Here is an 18545-nt window from a genome sequence, read left to right on the forward strand (position 1 = left end):
ATTGCCTTCACCGAGCATATTACCAATGCTCTTATCAAAGCTAGGGAGGAGAAGCTCAAGCTAGAGACTTCTATTCCTAGAAAACTATAAGATGGTTGGGATCCTATGGTCAAAATAAAATTGAATAGTATCTCTTGATTTGCATTGTGTGATGTTGGAGCTAGTGCCTCCGTTATGCCTAAAAGAATGTATGATATGCTTGATTGGAAACCTTATGATCCATGTTCTTTTGGTGTTCGTCTTGTTGATTCTTCCATAAAGAAACCTTTAGGGATAATTTAGGATGTTATTATTATTGTCAATGATAATTATGTGCCCGTTGATTTTCTTATTATGGACACTGAATGTGATCGTTCATGTCCAATTATTTTAGGACATCCTTTTCTCCGCATCGTTGGTGCTATCATTGACATGAAAGAGGGAATTATTAAATTACAATTTCCTCTTAAAAAGGGAATGGAACACTTCCCTAGAAAGAAGATTAAGTTACCTTATGAGTCCGTCACTCGGGCAAGTTATTCTTTTGGAGTTGATAACAATTGATCTTCTTGCATTATGGCTAGCTCAAAGGCATAAAAGAAAGCGCTTGTTTGGAGGCAACCCAAATTTTTTTACTTTCTGTTTTAGTGGTCTTGATGTGTGTTACTGCTGTAGCAACATCATTGTATCTTTATTTTTAAGCTTTGTGCCAAGTTATAGCCTCCGATTGCAAGAAAGTTCAAAAATTGTGACATGCTGTCCAGAAACAGATTATGTATGCTTGCCGGATAAATTCGCCACAAATCACCAAATCATATTTTTGATCTCAATTTGTTTTACAGCATGATCTATATAATTGCCTTTCTGGCATCTGTTCTGAGTTTTTTGATTTGAGTTGCAGAAGGGCCCCGAATAAATTATTTACTACATGTTGTTCTGTTTTTCACAGATTTTGCCATGTTTTGCGTTTTCATTGTTTTGCAAATCCTAAGCTTGCTTTTTATTTGCAAAAACATTTTGGCAATCATGAAGTAGTAGCTTTTCATGAAAATCTTTATTTCCAGCAGGTAATGAATTATTTTATTAAGGGAACTAACCACTCTAATCAACTTATGATGAGTTTCGTATGAAGGGAGTTTTCAAGTACGCGATGAGAGATGATGAAAGAAGATATAGTGGTGTCAAGCGCTCAAGATTGGGGATGCCCCCATGCACCCCAAGAAATATTCAAAGGAGACTCAACCGTCTAAGCTTGGGGATGCCCCCCGTGCATCCCCTTCTCTATCAACAATCATCAGTTCGTCCATCTTCATGCTATATTTTTATCACTTCATATGATATGTGCTATGCTTGGAGAGTCCCTCTATTTGCTTTTTAGTTTGTTTTAGTTTTGCTTGCTGTTCATAACAAGTCGGAACCTAGCCTACCTTGTTTGGGAGAGGGACACACTCCATTCCACTCTAGAACACAACATAGGTTTTCATGCTTATCTTTTTCTGTGTGTTCTTCATCTTTTTGTAGCTACTGTCATGCTTAGCTCTTAGTTTTCATGATTATCTTTTTAAGAGCTTTTATTTAGGTTTCTTGTGGAACTCTCTTCAGTTATCATGCTTATCTTGTTTAGAGAGTTGGCTTGTTGCACTGAGTTGTGTGTCTTGCATGAGTAGGTAACTCAGGTTGCTATTTAAGTATAGTACTAACTTGCAATAGTTTTGAGGTATTGATTTGAGTAATGTTTGGACTATTGGTGCCAAGAGCTTGAGCCTATTAGTGATAGGTGTCGTATTTTGGGAAATCCGTATGTTTTTCAAAAACTAAAAAATAGTTGAGAACTCTAGCTACTAAATTGATCGCTAACCTCTGGAGGGGTTGGAATATATAGAGTACCCTCACGTTACCATGAGTCGAGGATGCGCAAGGATAACCAAACCCCCAAACACTCCTCCTCGGGGTACTTGTCTCTTTGTGAATTCCTAACTAGATAGAGAGTTACCGATAATAAGTATATGAGTTCTACGGAATAATGTGAGTATTGGATTGTTGGCACTTCCACCATCCATATTTTGCTAGCCTCTTCGGTACTGTGCATTGCCCTTTCTCACATTGAGAGTTGGTGCAAACTCCGCCGGTGCATCCAAACCCATGACATGATACGCTCTGTCACACATAAGCCTCATTATATCTTTCTTCAAAACAGCCACCATACCTACCTACTAAGGCATTTCCATAGCCTTTTCAAGATACATTGCCATGCAACATCCACCATCTCATGATTTGATATTCATGTCATACATGCTTTTGCTTGATCGAGGAGCCGCATGCTAGTTGGGTCTTGCCCTTATTACTGCTACATGACGCGCTAGTATCATGGCATATCATGCAACACTCGCAGATGCATACATTTGCATACATCATGATAGTTTTCACATGTCTTTATGTTGAGTACTTCTTGTAAAGTGTGATGATTTTTATTTTTTATTCATGTAAAACATAGAGTGTTGCCCTTAACTGAGGAAAAGATCCCAAACTGGACAAAATAAAAGATCCCAAAGAGGACAAATGAGAGATAAAAGAAAGAGCCAAAGAGGCCAAAAAAAAGAGAAAAATAAAAAGGAAAAAAAGAAATAAAAAGAGAGAAGGGGGCAACACTATTATTCCTTTTGAAAGATCCACACTCGTACTCCATTGCTATATTGGTACTACATAAAGATTATCATTCATGCATAACTATGTGGGAACCCTTACACTATAGAACTTTTTTTTTTGCATATTCCAACGATGAGCCTCCTCAAATGAGCTCTAGGTCTTCATGAGCAAACAAGTTGGATGCACCCCCACTAGTTCCATTGGAGAGCTTACCTTAGCTCATATGTGCATCCGTTACATGGCAATCCCTACTCCTCACATCATATCTATCATTTGGCTTTCTCTCGCTTATGGTTGTCCTCATTGATGTGAGCCTTTCGCACCTTTTTGTCTTCCATCCCCATCATTATTATATTTGCCATCCTAAGTGCCAACATATCTTGCTTACGCTCATCCAATGCATGAGTGCTCAAAGTCAAAAGGGAGAGGATCATTTTGACTTGTGCCTATCTAGTGGTCTGGGGATGAGTCAAAATAAGATTTCGAAGGAGACTAAGTGCGAGGTTTAGTAAATTGAGTTCTCAATAAAAAATATATATATTATGATCTCAGACCATCTCCCACTTCTTGCACGCAAACACCATTTGGAGACATTCGAGTCAAGGACAGCGAGAGATCTTGCACCTTTATGTTCTTACTTTGCTAAATCCAATACTATATATAAACTCTTGCTTATTATTGTCTTGACTTGAATTGCATATCTTACTTGCTTTACTTTGAAGTTCTTATATGTGTGTTAGCATGTCACCACAAAAATTATTGTGTTATCATTTATCTACTCGAGGACGAGCAGAAATTAAGCTTGGGGATGTTGATACGTCCCAAACGTATTTATAATTTTTGCTTGTTCCATGATCTTTTGGGTGACGTTGTTATATGTTTTGCTACACTTTTATATCATTTTACACATATTTGGACTAACCTACTAACTCAGTGCACCAGTGCGAGTTTCTGTCTACTGATGTCTATTTTGCACGGGCTTTTACCCAATTTTTCGAAGCCCGAAAAATTCCATAATATATATATATATATATATATATATATATATATATAATCAGCGAAACAGAAGCATCCGGATCATCGAAGATGGGCTAGAGGGGGGCCAGGGGCCTCCCAGGCGGCCTGCTAGCGCTGCGAGGCCCTAGGCCACGCCAGGAGGTCGCTTGGGTGGGTCCCACCTCCTCCGGTGCCCTCGTTTGGCCTATATTTAGAGTCCTGAGAGGAAACCCTCGGAGACTTTATCGAATCACGAATTTCTCCATCGTTCCACCGCTGCAGCGCTTCCAAGATCGGGAGCGTGAGGAGAACTCTTCCCGGCACCCTGCCGGAGGGAGGATTGACCTCCGGGAGCTTCTCCACCGTCATGGACGCTTCCCAGACGTGCCATGAGTAGTCCTCCTTGGACCATGAGTCCATGAACAGTAGCTATGTGATGTCTTCTCTCCAATCTTGTGTTCAATGGTTAGTCCTTGTGAGCTGCCCTACATGATCAAGGCATCTATGTAATTCTCTTGCTATTGTTATGCTCGGTTTGTTGGGACCCGATGGATTATGAGATCATGTTCAGATTGTCATGAGCTATATATTTGATTATCCTTTTATATTATGTTCCTTAGTGATTCATGCATGTTCTCCGTTGCTATTTATTGCTTTGGCCAAGTAGTAGATTGTGACTCTCAGAGATGTTCTGGATAGATATCTCAAGGTGGATGATTAGTAAGTAGATGCAGATGAATAAACGGTCTACTTGTCTTGGCGTACTGCCCATTACTAGTGAACATCTAACTATCAAGTAGCATAATTAGCATTGCGGTGCGATCATAATTCTGTGAATTGCCCAACTGTGATTTGTTTACCCAAGCATAGTTGTTTATCGTCTTCTGGGAGAGAGACATCACTAGTGAACATCATGCGACTCCGGTCCATATCACCATCATTGTTTACACCTCCATCATTTACCGCTTTCATTTACTTTTCCGTTGCAATCACTATTACCTTCCAACTTGTGTTTTGATCCTTTGCAAACTACAAGGCCGGAGAGATTGACAACCTCTCTGTACTCGTTGGGAGCAAAGTTATTTGTTGTGTGTGTAGGTCCACGTCTTCTGCTAGCGCCAGGGTGGAAGACACCTACTTGTTGATCCTAGGAGTCCTTCTGGTTTGATAAACCTTACAGTCTCCGTTTAAGGGAAATCTGTTGTTGACTACATCGCCACCTTCCACTTGGGGTATCCATCGAGGGGCGAGAAGTATATCCATCAACTTGTCATCAGCGACTAGGGCGATTTTTCAGCGCCGACGATAAAAAACACGCGTGGGGGTCTGTTGGGGCCGCGACTGGAGATGCTCTTTTTGGCCTATCCTGCCAAGCTTGCGTTGCATGCTTGCCAAAGTTAATGCAAATGAGTAGGCTAGTGGTGCATGTGGACCGAAGGAATAGGGATAGAGTTGGAACAAATGGCTAAGAGTATCTCCACTCGTCCGCTCAACAAGCCCCCACGACGTCTTTTTTAGTGTTGATGATGAAAATCGGCCCAGCCGCGCCCCCAACTCCTTGTTTATCGTCAGTTTGCACCGAAATAACAATCGGCGAACCCGAGTTGAACCCAGCCCCCCGGGGGGCACCTCGGGGCACCGACCGAATAGAAAAGGCTCGCGGGCCCGCGCTGTCAATGACAGACGGGCCTATTCCCATCGTTTTCTCCCCCTTTCCCTCCATTTCCTTGTTCCTTCTTCCCCTTCTCCCCCGCCGCTCCCGCCATCCGACCGTCATGCCACCAAAGAAGTATTCCGTTCCTCACCCCGCTACTGCTGCTGATTCCATCCATCCAAAGCCAAGGAAGCCGATGGCAGGATCGCTGAGCGTGTCGAACGATGAGTGGAGGGTGGATGTCTAGTGCCGGGAGGCGGGCACAGCCGACCGGCGGTACAAACTCATCGCCAAGAATGTCACGGATGCGGCGGCGACGGCAACCGAGTAGGGAGCGGAGTCTCGTGCGAGGATGATGAATCCGCCCGACACTACCCGTAGGCCGCGTGGGGGAGTCAACAGAGCGTCGCTTCCTTGACCAACTTCTTGCCGCCGCTGCCGCCCTGGGGGTACACACATGGCGATTTCAACCCCAACATCACCTTCGTGCATGGTGTGCCGTAGCGTTCCTTCCCCTTCGGCTTCAACCCCGACCCGTGCACTTCCTCCCCCTCATTCAACATCGGTCTCAACACCCAGTACCTCTACTCGGTGCCGGCGTACTCACCAGCCTCGCGTGTGCCGCCTCAATGCCGGGATGCCCTATGATAACCCACAAGTATAGGGGATCAATTGTAGCCTTTCTCGATAAGTAAGAGTGTCGAACCCAACGAGGAGCTAAAGGTAGGACAAATATTCCCTCAAGTTCTATCGACCACCATACAACTCTACGCACACTTTACATTCGCTTTACCTAGAACAAGTATGAAACTAGAAGTACTTTGTAGGAGTGATAGGATAGGCTTGCAAGAAAACGTAAATAAAAACTAGGGGCTGGTTAGATAAAGAAACAATTACGTTAGTGTGACGAGTGTGGAAAAGTGGTGGTAGGAGTTGCGGAATTGTCCCTAAGCAATTGACTATGTTACTAGACCGATAGCAAGTTTTATGTGGGAGAGGACACTCCTAGCATGTCATCCCTTACATGGAATTCTATGCACTTATGATTGGAACTATTAGCTAGCATCCGCAACTACTAACGTTCATTAAGGTAAAACCCAACCATAGCAATAAGATATATTGGTCCCCCTTCAATCCCGTATGCATCAATTTCTATGCTAGGCTGAAGCTTCTGTCACCCTTGCCCTCCAATACATAGTCCTATTAACATACTACTAACCCTATGGTGTGATCCACGCGCGCGCTCATATGATGGGCACCAAAAGACAGCAACATAAGCACAAGCAAATTAAACCAATCATAGCAATTCATCAATCATCGATGGGACAAGGAAAATCTACTAAGACATCATAGGATGGCAACACATCATTGGATAATAATATGAAGCATAAAGCACCATGTTCAAGTAGAGGGTACAACGGGTTGCGGGAGAGTGGACCGCTGAATATAGATGGGGGAAGGTGATGGAGGTGTTGGTGAAGATGACAGAGGTGTTGGTGTAGATCGCCGTAACACGATGATGTCCCGGGCGGCGTTCCGGCGCCGCCATGAGAGAGGGGGAGAGATCCCCCTTCTTATTCTTCTTCCTTGACCTCCTCCCTAGATGGGAGAAGGGTTTCCCCTCTGGTCCATGGTCTCCATGGCGGCGGAGGGGCGAGAGCCCCTCCAAGATTGGATCTCTCTCTCCGTGTCCTTCTGTTTCTGCGCTCCCAGATTCTGGCTTTCACCGTTTCCTAAATTACCGGAGATCCGTAACTCCGATTGGGCTGAAATTTTAACACGATTTTCTTACGGATATTAGCTTTCTTGCGGAGAAAGAAGGGCCCCAACCGCCTTAGGGACTGGTCACAAGCCTGCCAGCCGCGCCCCCACCCCCAGGCCGCGGCTAGGGGGCTTGTGACCCCCTCGGGCATCGTTTCCCGTTGATTCTTCTTCCCAAAAATCATAAATATTCCAGAAAAAAACCCCTAGGTTTTTTTATTGTGTTTGGACTTCGTTTGGTATGGATAATCTGCGAAACAAAAAACATGCAACAAACAGGAACTCGCACTGGGCACTGGATCAATATGTTAGTCCCAAAAATAGTATAAAAAGTTGCCAAAAATATATGAAAGTTGTAGAATATTGGCATGAAAAATCAAAAATTATAGATACGACGGAGACGTATCAGCATCCCCAAGCTTAATTCCTGCTCATGCTCGAGTAGGTAAATGATAAAAAAGATAATTTTTGATGTGGAATGCTACCTAGCATAATCTTGATCATATAATCTAACCATGGCATGTATACTAAAACACAAATGATTCGAAGCAATAGTCTATCATTTGACATAAAGACAATAATATTTCAAACATACTAACAAAGCAACCATGTCTTCTCAAAATATCATGGCCAAAGAAAGTTATCCCTACAAAATCATATAGTCTGGCTATGCTCCATCTTCCCCACACAACGTATTTAAATCATGCACAATCCCGGTTTTAGCGAAGCAATAGTTTCATACCTTAGTGTTCTCAAACTTTTTCAACTTTCACGCAATACATGAGCGTGAGCCATGGACATAACACTATAAGTGGAATAGAATATGGTGGTTGTGGAGAAGACAAAAAGGAGGAGATAGTCTCACATTAACTAGTCATATCAACGGGCTATGGAGATGCCCATCAATAGATATCGATGTGAGTGAGTAGGGACTGCCATGCAACAGATGCACAAGAGCTATAAGTGTATGAAATCTCAAAAAGAAACTAGTGGGTGTGCATCCAACTCGCTTGCTCACGAAGACCTAGGGCAATTTGAGGAAGCCCATCATTGGAATATACAAGCCAAGTTCTATAATGAAAATATCCCACTAGTATATGAAAGTGACAACATAGGAGACTCTCTATCATGAAGATCATGGTGCTACTTTGAAGCACAAGCGTGGTAAAGGATAGTAGCATTGTCCCTTCTCTCTTTTCTCTTTTTTTGGTGGGCTTCTTTGGCCTCTTTTTTTTTATTTGGGCTTCATTAGCCTCTTTTATTACTTGCTCACATGGGACAATGCTCTAATAATGATGATCATCACACTTTTATTTACTTACAACTCGATAGTTAGAACAAAATATAACTCTATATGAATGCCTCTGGTGGTGTACCGGGATGTGCAATGATCTAGCGTAGCAATGACATCAAAAAACGGACAAGCCATGAAAACATCATGCTAGCTATCTTACGATCATGCAAAGCAATATTACAATGATGGTGCGTGTCATAATAAATGGAACGATGGAAGTTGCATGGCAATATATCTCGGAATGGCTATGGAAATGCCATAATAGGTAGGTATGTTGGCTGTTTTGAGGAAGGGTATATGGTGGGTGTAATGCATCGGCGAAAGTTGCGCGGTACTAGAGAGGCTAGCAATGGTGGAAGGGTGAGAGTGCGTATAATCCATGGACTCAACATTAGTCATTAAGAACTCACATACTTATTGCAAAAGTCTATTAGTCATCGAAACAAGGTACTACACGCATGCTCCTAAGGGAAGGGTTGGTAGGAGTTAACCATCGCGTGATCCCGACTTCCACACAAAGGATGACAATCAATAAATAAATTATGCTCCGACTTCGTCACATAACGGTTCACCATACGTGCATGCTACGGGAATCAGAAACCTTAACACAAGTATTTCTACGAATACACAATTACTCACTAGCATGACTCTAATATCACATCTTCATGTCGCAAAACTATTGCAAGGAATCAAACATATCATATTCAGTGATCTACAAGTTTTATGTAGGATTTTATGACTAACCATGTGAATGACCAACTCTTGTTAACTCTCTAAATAGGTATAAGTGAAGCATGAGAGTTTAATTCTTTCTAAAAAAGATATGCCCCGCTCTAACAGATATAAGTGAAGCAAAAGAGCATTCTACAAATGGCGGTTTTCTATGTGCAGGGAAACAGGCAATCCAAACTTCAAATGATATAAGTGAAGCACATGAAGCATTCTATAAAGCCAAGGACTATCTCATACCAGCATGGTGCATAAAAGAAAAAGGAAAAATAAACACAAAAGATGGTCCAAGCATTTGCACATATCATGTGACGAATAAAAATATAGCTCCGAGTAAAATTACCGATAGATTGTAGACGAAAGAGGGGATGCCTTCCGGGGCATCCACAAGCTTAGACGCTTGAGTATTCCTTTAATATTACCTTGGGGTGCCTTGGGCATCCCCAAGCTTAGGCTCTTGCCTCTCCTTGTTCCTTCATCCATCGTGGTCTCACCCAAAACTTGAAAACTTCAATCACACAAAACTCAACAAAACCTTCGTGAGATCCGTTAGTATAATAAAGTAAATCACCACTTTAATTACTGTTGTGAACTCATTCCAAATTCATATTAGAATTATATCTACTGTAATCCAACTTCACCATGGTTCATACCCCCCGATACTACCCATAGATTCATCAAAATAAGAGAACAATGCAAAGAAAACAGAATCTGTCAAAAACAGAACAGTCTGTAGTAATCTGAACATTTACCATACTTATGTTACTCCAACAATTCTGAAAAATTATGAAAATTTGGGAAATTTGCATATAAATCAGCATAAAAAAGAATCAACTCAAAATCTCTTTCTGGATAGTAATTAAAAATAATTTTGTGAGCGCAAAGTTTCTGTCTTTTTCGGCATGATCAAACAACTATCACCCAAACTAATCATAAAGGCTTTACTTGGCACATTATTTTTATAATACAAAGGAATTGTACAAGGGGATAATTATTTTTGCGAGAAACTTCCATGAAAAATTCTACATTGTTTCCATGAGCATGAACACAAGTGTTCAAGGTCGACCCTCACTTCCGCAATGCATCACCTTTCAATCGCTTCTCTTTTGGAAAAAGTTTTAAGTTCCCCTCTATATTTTTTTGTTTTTAAACTATATAAAAGCACTCAACAGAAATAAATGACTCTCTAAAACTTTTGGGTAGTCTCCCAGAGAGCGTTTTCTTTAAAGCCATTAAGCTAGACATAAAGTGCTCAAGTAATGGATCCACCCGGATCCCAAGGTATATCAAAGAAAATTTTAATTAACAATGATTTGTAATTTAGTAGTGAGCACAAGGTAACATATATCATGCAATGACGAAGTCTAACTCTCTTCCTATGCATTGGCATGTCATAAAAGAACAATTCATGCACATCAAGTAAAGGCCAATACATAGCATAAGCAGTTTCTTGCAATTTTATCGTATTGGAAACATAGAGAGGTGGAGATGTAGTTCCTCTCTCATAATAATTGCAAGTAGGAGCAGCAAGCACATGCATATTATATTCATCAAAACCATCATGTGTAATAATAGAAGGCAACCCATCTATGTAATCCCTAATAAGAGCAAACTTCTCCGATATAGTGTAGTTGGGAGAGTTCAAAAAGATAATAGGACTATCATAAGTGGGTGCGATAGCAACAATTTCATGTTTAACATAAGGAACTATAGCAAGTTCATCTTCATAAGCATCATTCATATTGACATCATGGCCACAAGCATAGCAAGCATCAAGTTCATCAAAAAGGGATATTTCAAACGAATTCAAGGGATCATAGCAATCAACATAGCATTCATCCTTCGGTAAGACCCAAGGGAAATTAAACAATGTATGAGTTGAAGAGTTACTCTCATTAGAAGGTGGCCACGGGTAGCTAATCCGCTCTTCCTCCTTTTGTTCTTCGCTCTCCTCGTCATCTTTTTCATCTAATGAGCTCACAGTTTTAGCATTTTCTTCTTCCATAGTTTCCTGCAAAATATTAGTCTCTTTTTGGGCAGCGTAGAATTTCTCCATAAATCGATAAATATGGGCATTATATTTATAATTAGTATAACAATAACGAAGCATAACCAAATTTTCAGATTGATAAGCAGCAGCATCATTATCATCACACCTTTTAAATAGAGCTTCAATTTCATAAGCACCCATAAAAGCAATAAACTCTTCTATTTGCTCCACATCATAGTAATCATATATACCATTAGCATAAGAAGCCAAGGTTTCATTAGCATTAAATTTACAAGAAAAGGGAAGGTGTTGAGCCTTCATCCTAGAGCAACAAGTAATATCATATCTCGAGCATAGCTCCCAAGCATACCATTTCAACAAATGAATTTGATCCCATAATAGTTTCTCTTTTTGAGTCAAGCGATAATCCCTAAAGTATTCACGTTGATCCAACGTGTATCCCATTATATAATTTAATGGGGTTTTCTCAGGATTAGTGAAGAAGTGCATAATATTTTCCACATAACGAGCATCAAGGGTTTTAGGAGGTTCCCCATCTCCATGAGTAGCAAGTACACCTAATTTTTTCTGGTATTTCGTGTTCCATATCCATAACTAAAGATAGAGAACAACTTAGAACAGCAAATAAATCTACTTAGTGATAAAGCAAACAAGCACACACGAGAATATTCACCCCACGCTATTGCTCCCCGGCAACGGTGCCAGAAAAAGGTCTTGGTAACCCACAAGTATAGGGGATCAATTGTAGCCTTTCTAGATAAGTAAGAATGTCGAACCCAACGAGGAGCTAAAGGTAGGACAAATATTCCCTCAAGTTCTATCGACCACCGATACAACTCTACGCACACTTTACGTTCGCTTTACCTAGAACAAGTATGAAACTAGAAGTACTTTGTAGGAGTGATACGATAGGCTTGCAAGAAAACGTAAATAAAAACTAGGGGCTGGTTAGATAAAGAAACAATTACGTTAGTGTGACGAGTGTGGAAAAGTGGTGGTAGGAGTTGCGGAATTGTCCCTAAGCAATTGACTACGTTACTAGACCGGTAGCAAGTTTTATGTGGGAGATGCCACTGCTAGCATGTCATCCCTTACTTGGAATTCTATGCACTTATGATTGGAACTATTAGCAAGCATCCGCAACTACTAACGTTCATTAAGGTAAAACCCAACCATAGCAATAAGATATATTGGTCCCCCTTCAATCCCGTATGCATCAATTTCTATGCTAGGTTGAAGCTTCTGTCACCCTTGCCCTCCAATACATAGTCCTATTAACATACTACTAACCCTATGGTGTGATCCACGCGCGCGCTCAAAAGATGGGCACCAAAAGACAACAACATAACCACAAGCAAATTAAACCAATCATAGCAATTCATCAATCATCGATAGGAAAACGAAAATCTACTCAGACATCATAGGATGACAACACATCATTGGATAATAATATGAAGCATAAAGCACCATGTTCAAGTAGAGGGTACAACGGGTTGCGGGAGAGTGGACCGCTGAATATAGATGGGGGAAGGTGATGGAGGTGTTGGTGAAGATTGCGGAGGTGTTGGTGTAGATCGTCGTCACACGATGATGTCCCGGACGGCGTTCCGGCGCCGCCGGGAGAGAGGGGCAGAGAGCCCCCCTTCTTCTTCTTCTTCCTTGACCTCCTCCCTAGATGGGAGAAGGGTTTCCCCTCTGGTCCATGGTCTCCATGGCGGCGGAGGGGCGAGAGTCCCCTCCGAGATTGGATCTCTCTCTCTGTGTCCTTCTGTTTCTGCGCTCCGAGATTCTGGCTTTCACCGTTTCTTAAATTCCCGGAGATACGTAACTTCGATTGGTCTGAAATTCTAACACGATTTTTCTTCCGGATATTAGCTTTCTTGCGGCGAAAGAAGGGCCCCAACTTCCTTAGGGATTGGTCACAAGACTGCCAGCCGCGCCCCCACCCCCAGGCCGCGGCTAGGGGGCTTGTGACCCCCTCGGGCATCGTTTCGCGTTGATTCTTCTTTCCAAAAATCATAAATATTCCAAAAAAATCCCCGTAGGTTTTTTATATCCTTTGGACTAAGTTTGGTATGGATAATCTGCAAAACAAAAAATATGGAACAAACAGGAACTGACACTCCGCACTGGATCAATATGTTAGTCTCAAAAATAGTATAAAAAGTTGCCAAAAGTATATGAAAGTTCTAGAATATTGGCATGAAACAATCAAAAAATATAGATACGACGGAGACGTATCACCCTACCCTTCTTATCCAACATGACACCACAATTTAGCCACATCGACGCCGACATGGACGAGATCATCACGAGCGGCTCAATCGTCGCTGCGTCCTGCCCGGGGTTCGACGTGCAAGATTAAACGAGGACACCATCGTCGACATGGACAACGAGCTCGACGACGCCGAGGAGGAGGAGGAGTTGGAAGAAGAGGAAGAAGAGGCGGAACCAAAACCAACACTGAAAGCGAGAAATAAGAAGCGGGGCCGAACGCCTGGATGGGCGAACCTCGTGTCAAGTGGACGCCCAAGGAAGACCAGTGCCTTGCCGAAGCGTGGAAGACCGTCACCATCGATCCAATTACCTACGCAAATTAGAACACCGACACGTACTGGAGGAGAATCAAGACAGCGTTCAACGAACGCAAGATGGTCGACCCCGCGGCAACAAGGCCATGTCGAACCACTGGGCGGCGATCGAGACGGCCTGCAACAAGTGGCATGGGATCGTCGAGGAGGTCACTGCTCGCCCGAAAAGCGATGCTAACATCGAGGTCAGGTATGAACATAGTTCGTCGGCCCCAGTTCGTCGCGTCGTCGTGTAGTTAGCCGACACGTTTTGTCTGCGGCTCTGTAGATGATTCAGATGTTTAGCATGTATCATCAAGACAACGACGACCAAGAGTTTAAGTGCCCTCATGTGTTCTCCAGGATCGAGTCCTGCGAGAAGTGAAGGGACGTTCGGCTCCTCTCGCCAAGGCCAAGGAGACCTGCAACCCGACGCGCCTGCCCCGGCTACGACAGAAGGGTGCCCCAATGGCAACAAAATAGCCAAGGCGGCGAGGGACGTGGCGCCCGCTGCAATCTTCAATCGAGCAATGCATCGCCGACGCTAAGAACCACACCGCCAAGAGGGAGGAGAAATCCAACGCGCGGTGGTCGGCGTTGATGACGAAGCACGACGTCAAGCTCGACCTTTTCAGGACCAACGTCGCCGCGAAGAAGAGGAACATCGACCTGGCGTTCTTGATGGCGGCGGACATGTCGACGATGGACGAGTAGGTGAAGACGTATTACCTCGCGGAGCACGTCCTCATCTTAAAGCAAATGCCCGCGCCGACGGCGACCACGACGGCAACACCAACGACGACGGCCAACCCGAGCACACAAACCACGCCCACACCGACCCCGACTACGCCGACGCTGAGCCCGAGCCCGTGCCCACGCCCGCGATGACCCAGGCCAGTCCCGCGGCACAGGAATCAGACGTTTGATTCGTTCCATGTCTACGATTCCTTCCTTTTGATTGTCGAACTATTGGGTGTGTTTGATCATCGAACTATGGCATTGCTATCGTCGACTTGTGGCATGATGATCGTCGAACTAGTGACGTTTTCTTGACAGTGAAAAAGAGAAATTTAAGTTTGTTGACGTTTGGGGCCCAAACCTATGGACGCGTCTGGAAACTCCCTCGCCCCTGGGACGAGAAAAGCACCGACGCAAACGCCAAAAGGCATTCACCGGGTGTGTTTGGGGACAAACGGCTGAAGTTGCTCTAAGTATTCACACCGCTCAGACTATTACTAAGAAAGAAAAAAGAAAAAAATTATGGACAGACTAAATAGGATCGAAGGAAGTACTAGTACATATTTCCGCCCCTAAATTCCCCTAAAAATCATCTCCTGGGTTCAGTTTAAATGGATAAGGATTTAACACACACCCTTGTATACAAGTACGAATTGTACTGCCCTTGTCCCTTTCCTTTCCACTGACATGCGCGGGTTCCATTGTTAAGTCGTCCACACGGCCGGATGGACCAACTTTGGCATCTTATCCGACATGGAATCTCGCGTTCGTGCCGATCCATTGGCTCGCACTCATCATTTAGCGGAGCACATACATTACATTAGTATAGGGGCAGGTAGCAGATTATGCGCGCCCATGAGCACGCTCGAGCCGAGCCAGCCCGATACACGCAAATGGAAGGTGCACGGGCCCTTGTATCGGTGCGTGTTCACGTGCACCTAGCTAGCTACCGCGCCCGTCGCTCGACGTTTCCCCTACGGCCATGGGGCCCTATCCAGCACGCGAGGGTATAGCACGCCCGCCACCTCCACGTACCGCTGCTAGCGACGTGCACGTCGACGGGGGGCGTCATCTTTGCCGATACGATGTCGTATCAGCGTCCAAATTATTATGTGGCTGCGAGGAAACACAAACCTTCACCACAAACTGTTGGCATCAGCCATCAAGCAACAGGCCAGTATCCAGGTTTGGAGGGCCGTGCATTGGCGCATGATCGGTCGATGACAGACAGCCGGCAGATCCGGTGCCGATTCGGTCGACCCGATCCGCCCCGGCCGCGCTGCCGTGCACCGGATCCGTCGCGGCCGGGGACGCGCATGCGTGCGTCGGAAGCATGCCGTGCCATGCCATGCATGCATGATGCCACCGGCACCGGGCGCGCGCGAGCGCACGCTCGTGGCCGCATCATGCCGGTGGCCCGGCAAGAGCACCGCGAGCCCACATGCCCGGAGATCTCGTCACCAGTGACTGTCCGTCCCCACGAGATGGCTTTGGCAAGCACACACACACATGCGACCGACCGACCAAACCGGACCGAAAAGCAGAGCGGGAGGAAGCAGCGGCAAAAGGGCCTGTGCCTGCTGTTGAGGGGCCACGCACCCAACCCGAACCACACCACACCATGCGTATACCTATCCCCGATCCCGGCCGGGCCCCACCATGTGCATGCAGCATTCTTTGCCCTCCTCGGGCCCCACGGCGCCCGCGCACCACGCACCAACCCAATGCCCTCCTTCCGAGCTAGAGCTAGAGCTACTAGTGGCGTGCGTGGTCGTTATATAACACCCCGCGCCTGCACTCCTGCCACCTCTTAGCAAAAGCGAGGCGCTCTACTCACCACCAAAGCTACTCTAGCCCCCACCACCTTGTCGATCGGCGCCATGGGCAACTGCCTGAACAAGGCGTCCACGCAGCAGCAGCAGCGCGAGATGCGGCGGCGGCGGCACGGCCACGGCGAGAGGGTCGCGCCGGAGGAGAGGGAGGAGGAGGAGGAGCTCAGGAGCATCGGCCAGGTGCTGCTGCAGGAGGAAGAGGAGGAGGAGGAGGAGGCGCCGGCTGCGGCGTCGGCGGCCGGGATGAAGGTGAAGGTGGTCCTGACGAGGGCGGAGCTGGAGTGGCTCATGGCGCAGCTCAAGAGCGGCGAGCAGCGCCTCGAGGACGTCCTCCGCCAGATGGGCAACGCCCGCGACGTCGACGACAAGCCGCCGCGCGCCGACGGCTGGCGCCCGCGCCTCGAGTGCATCCTCGAGTGCCCCGAGGCCGCCGACGCCACCTAGCTCAACCTGCACGCGGCCGTTCTCGATCTCCCCTCCCCGGTCACCACCATCAGAGCTCGATCTCCTCCATGAGCTACCAGCTTTCTTGCTTAGATCCGTCCGTGTGCATGGTCCATGGTGTGATCCACGGAGAGGCTTCTTGTTTTTTGTGTGTTTCTCTCCAAAGGATCCATGGAGTGGCTTGATCTAGGATGCACACCAACTGTACTATGTAGCCCGTTAGAGTTAGTAGCAGCTTGATCTCTTACTGGTGTTTGTTGTACTCGTGCGTGCGCTTTGCTCGTCCGCTTGTTTTGGTTTTTCCCTCTATGTTCTGTTTGTAAATAGTGTGGCCTCACATGGCAACGTCTGCTGCAGTTTTGCATCGGATCGGCTCGGATCAGCTGTGACAATTTTAGCTCACTTTGGTGGCGCAATCTACCCTTTTGTTTTCACCTTGTATACATTCAGATTCGCTGCCATATTTCCCACATATATTAAACACCGATGCTCTGTTATTAGATGGTTCAGTTTGTGAGTGGCAAAGCTCTAGTCTACATTCCGACAGTGTATGCACAAGCACAAGCACAAGCACAAGTGCAGAACAACTTGGATCGAATGACCGGAGGAGAGGAAAAGCAGCACGAAAAAGCGCCATTGCCGCGCAAAAAAGGTACACTCCGAAGTGCTATACCCATTACCGTATGTAGCTAGCAGTATTCGTTAATCTTTATGGAAGCAAAAGCAAACTTGGGTCAACTTTTGGCCCCGGTTAACTTGGTCCCGACCCGCCCATCGATGCATGCTTAACATAACAATCAAGGCGGTCAAAGTCGTGCACGTGCTTAGGCGTAATAACCTCGCCTCATATATAGATGGGTTGTTATTGTGCGCTTTGCGTCCAAGAAAGCTGGTGGACGCGATGTTACGGCTCACCAGCTTTTTCAACCACGAGAGCGACGCCTCTCTGCGGGGGTCGCTGCTCTGACTAATCCATCCACGTATGACCCCAAACAAAACCACGCATTCTCATCGCCTACGTTTCCGACTGGTTTGCCCGTTAAATAACAAGAAAAAGGAATAACAGTCTGTCTCTTTCAACGAAACCACGCACGTTCGCCTGCTCGGTGTGGTCATGATTTGGGACTCCAAATGGGTTTCAAAATACGATCGAAAGTGCTATCAAAGCAGGGCCTTGAGCCACGAGCCCATGAGTCAAAGTAAATGGGGTGACAAAAGAGGCAGGCTGCTGCGCACATGGTCGTCGGCGGCTCATGCTACTCACGTAAGTATACACCACTTGTAATTGTCGTAGAAAAGCAGTGTACGCTTGTACTGTACAGCCGAGCTGCCGAGGACCGAGGGGGCGAATATACGCACGTATAAAAAAAATGCACGCACGTACGGCCCGTCGATCTCGGTACGGCATATGTGATACATTTCGAACTTTCGATCCGTTCGGTCCAGCAGGCCCGGATGTAGTATTTGAAACATTCCAAGCCGTGACGTTGGCGGAGCGCGAGCGCACTATTACCACGTGCGCCTGTGCAGAGTTCTTCCATTCTCCGGAGCGCACGAGCGCTCAGTTTTCCTGCCGGAATTCAGAGCCAGCGCCAATTCTGACGCGAAACTTTGGGCCAAGCCACATTTTCTCTCGCGACCTGCAGTGTCTGTACGCTACCCTGTACGGAACGCGAGACTCCCGAGATTGAACTCTGGCAGGCGACCGGGGATCCGAAGCCATGGGCACGTGAAAAGAAGGCAACCTTATCAGTTTGGAGTACAATAGGGAGACGATGCCTAGCAGTTTCTGTGTGATCACGTATAGCGCGCTTGGTAGTCAGCACACACCCTAATCAGGTAAGTTGGGGCAAAAAAAACACGTTTGATTGTATATGGGTGGCGCTGGCTT

The 18545-nt window shown here is 45.6% G+C and overlaps 1 protein-coding gene across 1 annotated transcript; it reads left to right on the forward strand.

The window, feature by feature from the left end:
* Positions 1–16129: 16129 nt before the first annotated feature.
* On the forward strand, positions 16130–17097 carry LOC123408683. The gene has a single exon (XM_045101743.1). It carries the CDS (start codon positions 16259–16261, stop codon positions 16652–16654), a length of 396 nt encoding a protein of 131 aa, XP_044957678.1. The 5' UTR covers positions 16130–16258; the 3' UTR covers positions 16655–17097.
* The last annotated feature ends 1448 nt before the right edge of the window (positions 17098–18545 follow it).

Source organism: Hordeum vulgare, chromosome 7H (assembly GCF_904849725.1).
Source record: "Hordeum vulgare subsp. vulgare chromosome 7H, MorexV3_pseudomolecules_assembly, whole genome shotgun sequence".
In the NCBI taxonomy this organism is placed as follows: Eukaryota; Viridiplantae; Streptophyta; class Magnoliopsida; order Poales; family Poaceae; genus Hordeum; species Hordeum vulgare.

Coding starts and splice junctions, on each gene's coding strand:
- LOC123408683 (XM_045101743.1), top strand. CDS start 16,259: ATGGGCAACTGCCTGAACAAGGCGTCCACGCAGCAGCAGCAGCGCGAG.